Source organism: Muscardinus avellanarius (assembly GCF_963383645.1).
Source record: "Muscardinus avellanarius genome assembly, chromosome: 11".
Classification (NCBI taxonomy): Eukaryota; Metazoa; Chordata; class Mammalia; order Rodentia; family Gliridae; genus Muscardinus; species Muscardinus avellanarius.
Window position 1 is genome coordinate 104,098,530 of NC_137797.1, and position 13,096 is coordinate 104,111,625.

Below are 13,096 nucleotides of genomic sequence, written 5' to 3' on the forward strand. Positions count from 1 at the left end.
TCTGTACCGAGTCTTGAAGGATTGGAATTTGTGTAACCATTCCACATGAATAGAAGGCCCAGCTGGTGGGGTCTCAAGCTACATGCTCTTAGAGGCCCTGGAGCTGTCAGAAATAGGACAGGACCCCAGCCCAGAGCAGTACCCTACAATGAGGCACACACAGGCCAGCAGCTCAAGCGTGGCGGCAGTGATCTGAAATGTTCATTCAGTAGGCGATCAGCCCATTAAACTGTAATTGGCTTATGATTATTGAATACCAAAGAGCATCATAATAATAGAAATTATCTCTCCCATTTTATATTGTACCTGGGATCAAATTAGTAGCCTGTTGAGCACACAGGTGTTGAGTAGGTGCTATCATTTTGCGGAAGGTAGTGCTTCTCTTAATGTTGCCGGGTGAGCAGTCAGATGGAATTACTCTTCTCTAGTGGAAAATGAAAAATTTATATGATGTTGCACAGAGACTCGGATATTAGAAAGGCCTTTAAAAAAAACAGAGCCCAACTTCTGGCCTCTAAGGCGCAAACAAAATAAAATGTTAACAAGTTGTCATAAAATGTTTTCTTGGATACACAAGCATATAAACCCCAGATGAAAAGAAAGAATGATGTTTACAGTTGGGTACACATAAATAAATAGAAGGGGAGACAGGTTGGCCCGGTGTTTTCAGGAGTTTATGGCGAAATTGTGATGGCTTTTATGGTAACGCTTCGTTTCAGCAGAGGCACGTGAGAAACATCAATTGAGTCGCTGAATCTGACAGTTCATGTTCTATTCCTTGTATTTTTTTTTTTCCAGTTTCAGAACCCTCTGTGCTTACACATCACCAGACAGCCAAGATGTTGGTGTTACTGGCAGGTATCTTCGTGGTCCACATCGCCGCAGTCATCATATTATTTGTCTCCACCATCGCTAACGTGAGTTCCGATCACTTGAGGAAGTGTTTGCGTCTTTACTTAACGTGCTACCCAGAGAACGCTCAAGCCACAATGCCAGCCCTTCATAAACTTACCGCTTAGTCATGAGGAAAAAAATAATAAACAGACCCCTGCCCTTGAAACAATTGAATAGCTGAAAGATAGAGCAAGTAGCTACAGGAGCATCTTTGCCAGGGCTATTGCTACAGGGAGACTGAGGCTTCCTCGGCTTCTCCAGGAACCTCGTCCTCAGCAGAGGCGTCTGGAAGGTGTACCTGGAACAGGTAGATGGGCGGGGTTTCTCGTAGGGGAAGATGGATGGCAGGAGAAGGCGGGGATGCCTTCCAGGTAAGCGCGCTAGCAGAGCTGTGTGCTTGGGAAAGACACGCTTTGTTCTGGGGATGAGAAGGACCTCTTTGGGCCGGAGCCCACCGTCTTTCCTTCTGGGATCTTTGATGACCACGGTAACTGGGGACAGAGAGAATGGGCACCTTGGATCGTGACTGACCAATGGAAGTTTTGAGCAGGAAACAGCGTGTGAAAGTGGAATTTTGCACTGAATTGACTCCGGCAAAACCAGTCATTTGGAGGTCGCAAGCCTTTTCTCTCTCAGAACCTTGGGCTACTCTGCCCTCTAGCGACAGTTTTTAAGCATTTCCTTGGCTTTTTATTAAGTGTGTCTCAGAAACAAAACAAAACAAGATAGTTCTTTGGACTTAAAACACCAAGGTCACCACTAGCTTAGGCCTGCAAACAATGATCCTAGAAAGTATTTTGGTCCCAGATATGGTTAAAAGGATTAATGAAGGGACAGGAGGATCGCGCAGGTTCGAAGCCAGCCGCGCTAGCTTAAGAGACCCTGTTTCCAAAAATAAAAAATAGGTCTGGGAGTGTAGCCGGAGGTAGAAGGGCTTCCAGGAACCCCAGTACCACCAAAAAAAGAAATGGATTAATGGGATTTAAAATTTAGAGAGAAGACCTCTGCAGACATTGGTGGGCGCGAGTATGAGCAGGCTAGTTTAAGCATAACCGTGTAAGACCACCCTGCCTGTCCTCTGGGTTTGCTCATTCAGGCAGTCTATACCCTGACCCCTCTGTCTCTCAGGACAAGAAGTCTGGTCGACTTCAGAGCGGGCTAAGAAGGGCCCACATGCGGCTTATCTCACCTAATCAGCCCCTAGTATTGGGCTTGGCACGCAGATATTTATTAAATGGAAAGGAGGGATGCAGTGCCCTTGGCTCTGTTTTTCCAGTGCAAGCGTGTTTGGTGTGTGTGTAGACCAGACCTCACATTTCTTTTCTATTCCAGGAGGGTAATTGCTTCTCTTGGGCCACGTAGGAAGGGAGGCTGGCTCGCTGGTGAGCCTGGGGGAACAGTTTGCTCTCTCCTCTGTTTTCAGCGCCCCCTCTGTGTAAAGCTCTGGCTGCACTATTAAATTGTGAAATTACTTTGCATGTTGTAAAAAATCAAAGCGTGGTCCTCCTACAATAAGTGAAAGTGGCTTATTGACCCCTGAGATTCCTTTTTATTTTCCCAGTAACGGTCCTGTTTTCTAGTTGTCTCTAGTTGGACAGTTTTTCTCACTTTTTTTCCCCTTGTGAGCCAGGTACTTAAATGAAGCAACCTTGATACACTATGTGAATTGTGCACCCTTAAAACCAGTTTCTTCAGCCAGGGTTTTTGTTCCTTAGAACCTTAGAATATAGCCGGGTGTGGTGGCGCACGCTTGTAATCCCCGCGCTTGGGAGGCTGAGACAGGAGGATCGGCAAGTTCAGAGCCAGACTCAGCAACTTACTGAGACCCTGTTTCCAAATAAAAAAATATAAAAAATAGGTCTGGGAGTATAGCCCAGAGGTAGAAAGACCCTGGGTTCCACCCCCAGTACCACCAAAAAAAAAAAAAAAAAAAAAAAAAGGACCTTAGAATGTAGAATTGCTTCCATTAAAAAAAAAAATCTTTTTTTTTTCCTTTTGGTACTGAAGATTGAACCCAGTGTCATTCTACCTCTGAGCTACAGCCCCAGCCTTTGTTACTTTTTTTTTTGGTGGTACTGGGGATGGAACCCAGAGGCATTCTCTCTCCAAGCTATACCCCTAGCCCTATTTTTTATTCTTTAATTTTATTTTTGCAGTACTGGGAATGAAACCCAGGGACATTCTACCCTTTAGCTACACTCTTAGCCCTATTTTTTAGTCATTTTATTTTTTGAAACAAGATCTCACTGAATTATGAAGGACCTCACTAAGTAGCTGAGGCTGGCCTCGGACCGAGATCCTCCTGTCTCAGCCTTCCAAAGGTTGGACTTACAAGTGTGTGCCACCACTCCTGGCTCCCCCAGCCTTTTTAAAATTTTGAAACAAGGTCTCACTAAGTTGCCAAGGCTGGCCTTAAACCAGCGATCCTCCTGTCTCAGCCTCCCAAGCACGGGGATTTCAGGAGCGTGGCACCATGCCTACCATTTACAAATTTTTCAAGCCTTGTGGGATGGGACGCCCAAAGCAGCTAGAATACCTTTTTTCAGGTCCTACGTTGTTTCCCTCATCTCTTGGGTCCTTTGTGACTTCACCAGCTTTAAGTGGGCTTTGTTTTCACCAGGTGATGGTCTGGCTTAGCCATATTTGTGGCTACATAGTGTGTGGGGGTGTCCTGATTCAGCTTTGGTCCTGAGGCAAGTTGATTTATTTTCTTTTTCTTCAGCCGAGGCTCAGCTTTGAATCACTTTTGTGTGTTCTGCGGGTTTCAGGTCTGGGTGGTTTCCGACGCTGTAGATGCCTCCGTAGGCCTTTGGAAAAACTGTACCAACAATGTCTGCAATGACCTGACCTACGGAGACGAGGGTAGGTAGCGGGCCGTGGGCGTGGCCGGGGAGAGGCCCCGCCCCCACGTGGCCTGACGCCCCGCCCCGTGTCCACAGATGCCCTCAAGGCCGTGCAAGCCTTCATGATCCTGTCCATCATCTTCTCCGTCGTGTCCCTCGTGGTCTTCGTGTTCCAGCTCTTCACCATGGAGAAAGGAAACCGGTTCTTCCTCTCAGGGGCCACCATGCTGGTGTGCTGTGAGTATCTCAGAGGACAACTCTGGATTACGCAGGAGGTTGGGGGAGGTTTTAAGTGGACCTTACCTCGGGGGTTCTTGGGAACTTGAACATATGGCTCTGGGAAAATTCTTTTTTTTTTTCTTTTCTTTCTTTATTTCTCTTTTTCTCCTCCCTCTTTCCCCTCCCTTCTTCCAGCTAGAGTTTGAACTTAGGCGTGTTCTACTTCTGAGCTACATTCCTAGCCCCTTTTTTTATTTGTTTTAGTTTAAAACAGGGACTCACTAAGTTGCTGAGGACCTCGCTAAATTACTAAAGCTGACCTCAAACCTGTGATCCTCCTGTATCAGCCTCCCAAGAACCGGGATTACAGGTGTGCGCCACCGCGCCCGGTGACTGAGCACAGTTTTCCCCTCTAGTTATTGTTTCTCTTGTTGAGAAGCTTGGATTGCTGTGTGGATTAAGAGCCTTCATCTACTTGATCGCTTAAAAAACCTGGTACTCCTGGCAGATACCAAGCAGCTGAGACATGCCCAGCTACACCATCAGTAAAACCTGAGTATAGGATAAGATTCTTCATGCCTGGAGAAGGTAGGAAGGTGGGAATCCTCAGGAAGCTGCCACCCCGCCATGATGCAAGCCGCCATTGCAACTCTGTCTTCCGTTGTTCCTTCCCAGTGCACCCAGTGTCATGGCAGACCCTGTTCTTTGAACTGAATAGCCTGCCTCTACAGGTGGAGTCCTAGACAGGAAGCAGGCATCCAACACGGTGCTCTGAATTTTACATTTGCAGCCACACAAACACACCGGTGCAGATGTGAGAGCCGAGACAGCGCCAATTTATCAACAAAAGCCCCAGGCTCGGTCCAGAGCACACCAAGGGCACCACTGTTGAGAGACAAGACAACTAGAATTCACTTTCCCATGGCCAAGGAGGGAAATGGGGTCTTTTAAGACCCTGCCAATGCTTTCTCTTGGTCTTTTTTTTTTTTTTTTTTTTTTGTAATACTGGAACCCAGGGGCTTTCTACCTCTGGGCTACACTCCCAGACCTATATTATACTTTATGTGGAAACAGGGTCTCACTAAGTTGCCGAGAGCCTCACTCAGTAGCCAAGGCTGGCTTCGATCTTGTGCGATCCTCCTGTCTCAGCCTCCCAAGTGCTGGGATTGCAAGCATGCGCCACCACGCCCGGCTCTCTTGGTCTTAAGGCTCAAACAACAATCACGCCGGCCACCTTTGTCCCTGCAGGGCTTTGCATCCTGGTTGGAGTGTCCATCTACACGCACCACTATGCAGGCGGCCAGGGGACCTATTTCTCTGTGAGCCACCACGGCTACTGCTTCATCCTGACCTGGATCTGCTTCTGCTTCACGTTCATCATCGGCATCCTCTATCTGGTCCTGAGAAAGAAATGAGGCCGGATGCGTGCGGCTGGGAGCCTGGGGGGTGGGGAGGAGGAAGCCTTCGGAATCGGGAGGGAAGAGGAAGTCACTGTGCAGGGAAAATATCAAAAAGGGGAGGGGGGAGGGCAAGGGAGGGTGGGGAGGCCCAAGCCCAAAGCAATCCTGGGGAGATTCTCTACTGTGGAGCCCCCATCCTTGGGGAAAGTACCTAGATGCTCCTGGATGGAGAGCCAGAGAGCCCCTCCTCCAGCCACCAGACTCCATCACACACACTGCCCGGGGCCCCATCAGCGGCCGCGTCACCGGCTCCACTTCCTAGGGTGAATTCTGGATCATGCCCTGAGGTCTTGCAGACCCACTGTGTGCGTGCCAAGTTCAAAGAGCGGTACAAGTTCTGGCCAAAGCAGAGGCTGTCTCTCTGCAGACTCTGCTATGCCCGGAAGTCCTCGCCACCGGCCTTCCGACCCAAAGCAGAAGGTCACCTTTTCATCCCAAATGTTGACGGGAGGGCTTGGGCTGGGGAGCCATTGTCCCTCTGCAGAACAGGTATCTAGCGTGGACGTCAGTGGCACTGATGAGAAAATAGGAGGGGGGAGAGAGAGAGGGTTTACAAGGCCAAGTTGGTGGGTTAGCTATGCCGAGAAAGAACTGTTCACCATGGAAGGCCTGGGGATGGGCAGAGCCCAGGCCGACCGCGCCCGGCTGTCCCTCAAGGAAACCTTTTTCCGTAGACTCTGCAGGGCTCTCACTTAAAGCCAAGGCAGTTCCTCTGGAGTGTCTCTAGAGCCATGGGGGATCAATCCAGTAGTAAAAGCACCATATAAAATATGGGACCAAGGGACATTCTTGCCACCCTGCTAGATTTGGGTTATGTTTTTAGGATTCCCCTCAATGTAGTCAGCATTTCTTGTTAAGTCTGTAACAGGAGAGAAATGGACAAGGCTTGTCACACAGGAACTTTTGAAGGAGTTGTGTCTAATTATCCACAGCAGAGGGATCAGGGCTCCTCGGCCCAGTGGTCAAGTGATTTGCTGTAGCTTTCACACTGATCGAAGTGGTCAACTCTCAGAGGCCCTTGCCTCTTGAGGATTGAGGATAACAATGCTGGAAGCGGATGCAGACACATGCAAACCCAAACCAAACCACAGGTCCTGGGGTGGAAGGTGCTATGGAATCGTGAAGTATTAGGCATGGTATCTTTCAGTCGGTGATGGGAAGATTCTTTTCTTAAAAAAATAGCAAAAACTCTTGGGGTGCCCAGTCAGATGGTAGCTGAGCTGTCTGTGGGCACAGAAGTATTTCTATATAGGACTTAGAAGTAGTATGTTAGCCCTGGTTCGGCAGGAAGCTCTCTGCCCGGGAGCAGCTATATTAAGCCATCTCAGATTCTGCCTGGAGGTTTATTTGGGGGAAGACATTGTGTTTGTCTTTCTTGAAAGATCCACCCCAGAAAGAGTCTGAGACATCTTGCCTACTTTAGCTTTATCCTTATCCATTTCTTTATATGCCTTTCCTTTGGGGGGAGTTGTTATGCCATTATCAATGGTATTTATGTAAAGGGACTATTACTAAGTATCAATGTTTATTCTGGTTAAGGGAATGTCAGAGGTTGAAGACAGACTGCCATATGATTTGGGCCGATGGTAGAGATACTGTCCAAAAACAAAACAAAACAACGGTGGGATGATAAACTTTTAGGTTATGATTATCAGCATATTGAAGAAGGTTGCTTTATGTGCAGAAGCATACCTACATATCAGATATATCCAAAAGAGATACTTTCATTTTGTCGAAAAGTTGAACCGTAACTGGAGCAAACCATGTGTTCCCTTGTCTTTTACTCTTTTTTTTTTTTTCTGTGACATTTATGTCTTATGTAATTTGCATTGCATTGGTGGGTGGTTCTAGTATTGTCTTTGGCTTCTTTGTTAATGAACTATTTCCTATACTATAATTGTAAATATTTTGATACAAATGTTTATAACTCTAGGGATATAAAAACAGATTCTGATTCCCTTTATGGTGTGAATGTTTTTTTTCTTTCTCAGAAACAATGTGGGAAAATATGGGTGATCATGACAACTGTTCCTCATAAAGTTGTGTATCAGTTTGATTTGGGGAGCTTGACAATTATTTGAGACACTTTCTGGTCATACTTTAAGGATTTCTGCAGAAACTCTTTCTGCCACTTGAATGTTATTAAGTATAGTTTTGTCTTGCTTTAATTAAAACTCTTAGGCAGGAGCACTGGGATTTCATAAACTAATAGAAGTCATAACCTTAAATCAGAATGGCTTACGACATGAAGAAATGAGGTTCTTGTAAAGTCTTCTTGAATTCACCCGCTCCTCTAGTGTCTTTAAAATACTTACAGAGAAGCCGGGTGCAGTGGCGCACGCTTGTAATCCCAGCATTTGGGAGGGGAGGCCGGAGGATTGCAGTTCGCGGACAGCCTCAGCTACTTAGCGAGGCCTCTGCAACTCAGTGAGACCCTGTTTCAAAATAAAGAGTAAAAACTAGGGTTGGGGATGTAGCTCGGAGGTAAAATGCAATATCCCTGGGTTCCATCCCCAGCACCATGAGAGAGAGAGAGAGAGAGAGAGAGAGAGAGAGAGAGAGAGAGAGATTGAGAAAGAGAGAGAGAGAAACTCCCCAGATATGCAGAATCCTCTCCTTCACACAGCCCCAAAATGATCGCCCACTTCACTAAACACATCTCTTATGTTTTCCCTGAAATCTCCCCCTCCATAAGAAGGTCACCACCTGCTGACAATATTACCAGTTCTTTGTCTTAAACTAATTCTGACATAGAGCACATATGTCTTTATAATTTTTAAGGTGAACTGAAATTAAATCTGTTTTGAATATTTGGGTACAATTTTGTGATAGTTCTCGAGACAGCCAGCACTATAAAATCAAGTTTGAGAATTATAATATCGGCCTTATGAGGAAAATAGATTGTACTAATTAATCTGACATTTAGTCATCTTATTTTTTTTTTAAATGTTAAAGCCATTCTGGCAGTAATACTGAAATCCAGATTTCTTCCCATAAACCAAGTAATGAAATTCCAATTCAATATGGTATCCCAGAACAAACTCTGCTAGATTTTTTTCCCCAGGGTAATTCAAATTCTGACCTTCCTGTTGTATTGAAATACTTCTCAGAGCTCTGGAGAGAGAGATAAAAGGTAAACGCAGACAATTATTAATTGTTCTTATTTAAGTTTGTTTTAGCCATCCATATCTTAAGCAGAACTGCTCCGTTTTACCCTAACACTTCACATCTTGCCATCTCTTCATAGGGAAGTTTCTCGAACCTGCGGCTTGTCATCGCTGCCTCTGTGGGGCCCAGGGTGAGAGCACAAATACAGGCCTGCACACTGTATGCCTAAACATGTCGGGAAGAGCCAGGTTCAGCTGAAGATGCTCAGGGTCCTTGGGGCTCTGGGGAGGAACATGGCTTTCAGGGGGTCGGTATGGAGCCTGGCTCAGTGTCCACGTCTCGGCACCATCCCTCATGGAGAGTCCAGTCCAGGACAGTCCTCTCCTGACCTCACCACACGATGGACTGTTCCTCTGTTGTCATTTGCACTAGTTTAGGTACAAGAGATTGAACCTAGGATCATTCTACCTCTGAGCCACACCCCCAGCCCTTTTGAATTTTTTTAATTTAAAAAATAGTCATTGTTGGGAGAGATTTTTAAAAAAACCAAAGCAACAACTAGATGGGCGTGGTGGTGTTTGTAATCCCAGCATTCAGGAAACTAAGACAGGGGGAGTACTGTTTGAGGACAGCCCCAGCTATTTACTGAGGCCCTTTGCAACTCAGTGAGACACTGTTTCAAAATAAAGAATAAAAAATAGAGCTAAGGGTGTGGCTCAGAGGTAGAATGTCCCTGGGTTCCATCCCCAGTTACCACAAAACCAAACAGAACCTAACTGTATAGTGGGTGGGATGGGACCAGAAGCGATTAATACAGAAGATATAGTTTATACACCGAGGGACCCAGAAGATTCCAGGGAAAAGGCAGACAAATTAAATCCGATGGTAGAAGACTAGACTTTGGAGAGCCATAAATCCAACAGGGAAGCTGGGGAGAATGGATTTGGGGAAAAGAGGGTGAGCTCAGGTCTGGACAGGTTAGGTACAGGACATGGCAGGACACTTACATCCTCAGTGCGAAGATGATGCTGAAGGTTTCTTTCCAGAGTGATCCCCGAGGCTGCAGAGGGAGGCTGTCCACTGCCCACAATTACTTTCTGTGTAGCTAGGCTTTTCAGGGTATCTGTTAATCTGGGCAATCTTCTTGAGAGTGACTTCAGCTGTCTTCTTGCAAATTTTTTTGGGGGGTACTGGAAATTGAGGCCAGAGGTGTTTAACAGCCATACCCTTCGTTCTATTTTTATTCTATATTTGAAACAAAGTCTCATGGAGTTTCAGAGGGCCTCACTAAGTAGCTGAGCCCGGACTCCATCCTCCTATCTCAGCCTCCCAAGTGCTGGGATTACAAGCATGCGCCGCCACGCCCGGCTCTTCTTGCCATTTGTAACTTCTCCAAACTACCATCCCAGTTTCTCCTAATGCTGCTCCCAACCACACCCTCTAGGGGTGGCCGTGGAGAGATGGTAGAACAGGACACGGATCTAGGATGTGCTTGGACGTTTAATTTGGGATCCCATGAAACTTCTGGTTCAAAATATCTGATTTACTTACATTTGCTTTTCAAAAATGTTATCTTTCACTACATTTTCCTTTTCAACCTTTTAAAGCATCTGGTTGTGTTCCAGAAATAGTTATCCTTTTTCTTTTCAACATCTTTTACTTTGGCCTAAACTTTCCTACTCCCCAAATGGGGTCTTCTTGGGGGCATGTTACTGTGATGTGGAACTGGGCGCCTCGGTCTCATCAACGAGAGATCTGGGTGACATCTGAACACGGGAACTAGGGGCCCGGCAGGGAGTTAGTCCAGTGATATGAAAAAGCCCGGGTGATATTAGGGGTGTGAAGAAACACGAAGATGAGAGGCCACGGTGCCTTTATGTTCGGAATTAGTCAGATAATAGTCTGAATTACAGTCCTGTGCTCGGTGTTGGGCACCGCTGTTCAAAGAGGTGTGAAGAAATTGGATTGACTGGAGAAACAAGACACGGAGATGATTAAAGGCTTGGGAAGTAGGTGTCGGGATGAAAGATGAAAAGACCTGCTGCCAGAGGAGGAGACCAAGGAGGGACGTGGTGCTGGCCGGGGAAGCCCATGACGCGGAGAGTTTGTGGTGCGGACCTGGAAGAAAATGCTTAAGCTGGGCTCATGGAGACCACAGCCGTCCTTTTACCCTTCCCTATACTCAGTAGTAATGAAGCAAATTCTTTCCTGCAGAGCTTGGGCTAATGCTCCAATTCTTCCAATCCCTCACCCCCAGGCACTCACCACCAGTCCTTTGAAATTGGGGGATACTGGGGTGAACCTGAGGCCATTCTACCTCCAAGATACATCCCTGGGTCTATTTATTTATTAATCATTCATTCATTCATTTATGGTACTGGGTATGAACCCAGAGGCATTCTACCTACACTTATTTATTTATTTATTTATTTATTTATTTATTTATCCATCCATCCATCCATCCATCCATCCAATCCAACCATTTATTCATTTATGGTACTGGGTGTGAACCCGGAGGCATTCTACCTCCAAGTTATGCCTCCAGCCCCTTTAAATTTTTTTGTTTTTGTTTTGAAACAGGGTCTCGCTTGTTGCTGAGGCTGGCCTCATACCTGTAATCCTCCTATCTCAGTGGCCCAAGCACTGGAAATACAGGTTCGCAGCACTGTACCTGGCCCAGTCCTTTGACATGAAGAAGAAACCCATTTTCTTTCCTTTTTTTTGGTATGGGACTGGGATGGAACCGGGGGTCTTTCTACCTCTGGGCTACACTCCCAGACATATTTTATACTTTATTTGGAAACAGGGTCTCACTAAGTTGCTGAGAGCCTCACTAAGTAGCCGAGGCTGGCTTCGAACCTGCGCGATCCTCCTGTCTCAGCCTCCTAAGCACCGGGATTACAAGCACCACGCCCGGCTAAAGAAACCCATTTTCAATTCCAGCTTTAGACGCTGAACTTTTGGGGAGCTGGAGGCTTTACCACATGGTTTCTCAAAGCTCTTCCCAGGCTGTGGTTCTACTAAACCACTTGGTTAAAGGAGTTTCATGAGAACCAGACATATTTCGGGGTGATACTGGCCTTCTGAGGAAAGTTGGACATCTTTGGTTTGCTCTGCGTGGAGGAATTTGAGATGTGGCTATCATCTTACCACACACACATAGTTGACTTTTGAACAAATTCTTATCAGGCAGTCTAGAAAGCTCCATAAAGATGAACAACAACAGAAATCGGAGGAAGCCAGACAGGAGGGAAGAATTTCTTCTAGATCCCTTCTTTAGGATGTGCTATTGGGTCCCCTGAGAGGAAACCGGGGCGCTGGGAGGATCCTGCATGCTGATTGGCTGAGGGGAGTCTTGCAATGCTGATTGGCTGAGGAGGGCATCACAGTCAATGCTGATTGGCTGAGGAGGGCATCACAGTCAATGCTGATTGGCCGAGGAGGGCATCACAATGCTGATTGGCTGGGGAGGAAGCCTAATGGACTTCCTGCTCTCCCTGCAGCTCCTTATGGGTTGTGTGTAGAACTCTGATGAACAGTGGTCTTCTGACAGGAGCCTCTGGGAGGTAAACTGTGATAAATGGCTGCTCAGGAAGCTGAAGGGCAGAAATCAATACTTGCTGTTACTCTGCAGTGAGTTCCAAGGAGGCCTCCATGAGAGGGACAGATGTTGTTTCTCCAGTCATGCGAGCTGAACCTCGCTTGTGTATACATTTCCTTCCTCCCTGGGGGTCTCGGTTTCTGTCTTTGTCATATCTGGTCTAAATATGTGGGGATATGGATCAGGCCAATTAAAAGGGTGGCACATACTTCACCCAGGGGTTACTGATGTAGGATAGATAAAATAAAAGAAAGTGGTAGGGGATACAACTTTAACGTAAGAATTTGATGATAAAGTTCCTCACCTTTACCTCCCAAGTGGGTTTGCTTTCCCAGGCCTGTTTTCCTAAATTCCTGAGAAATTTGTAAATCTTAAAGTTAATCCCCACTACCACCACCACCACCACCAACAACAACATCAACAACAACAACAACAACACCAACAACAACATCAACAACAACAACTAAAACTGCAGTTGCCCTGGGCACTGTTAACAAGAGAGAGAAAGAAAAGATGTCTTGAAAAATTTACAATTATAGCTTCTCTATGATCAGATAATGGAGATCATAATCAGCCCGCAGATCCTGAGGATGAGCAGATGCCAGAAACCACCAGAAACCACCAGAAACTACCAGAAACCGCCAGAAACTACCAGAAACCGCCAGAAACTACCAGAAACCTCCTCGCAACCCCTGGACTGAGGTCACCCTCACACCTCCTCCTGCCCACCTGTCATGAACGCCCCTATAAAAAAAAAGAGCCCTGAAGCCCCGACTGTGCATCTCTTCCTTTTGAGGTGGCTCACATTCTCTCTTGAATGTGTATTTCTTACTTTCCCCAATAAATCTCCATCTGTGCCTCTGAATGGTGTGCGCTGAAATTCTCTGTCACGTAAACCAAGGACCCTGCGGATCCTGAGTTGATTGAGGAACCGGCCCTTCTCCCTTGATGCTGTCTGAATATTTTTTCTT

General features: G+C 46.4%; 1 protein-coding gene across 1 annotated transcript; it reads left to right on the forward strand.

Moving 5' to 3' along the window:
- Positions 1–839: 839 nt before the first annotated feature.
- Positions 840–5,371, forward strand: EMP1 (epithelial membrane protein 1; the record flags this gene model as incomplete). The annotated part of the gene is made up of 4 exons (XM_080706383.1): positions 840–917; positions 3,663–3,756; positions 3,834–3,974; positions 5,205–5,371. 4 exons carry the CDS (start codon positions 840–842, stop codon positions 5,369–5,371), a joined length of 480 nt encoding a protein of 159 aa, XP_080562509.1.
- Positions 5,372–13,096: the final 7,725 nt, after the last annotated feature.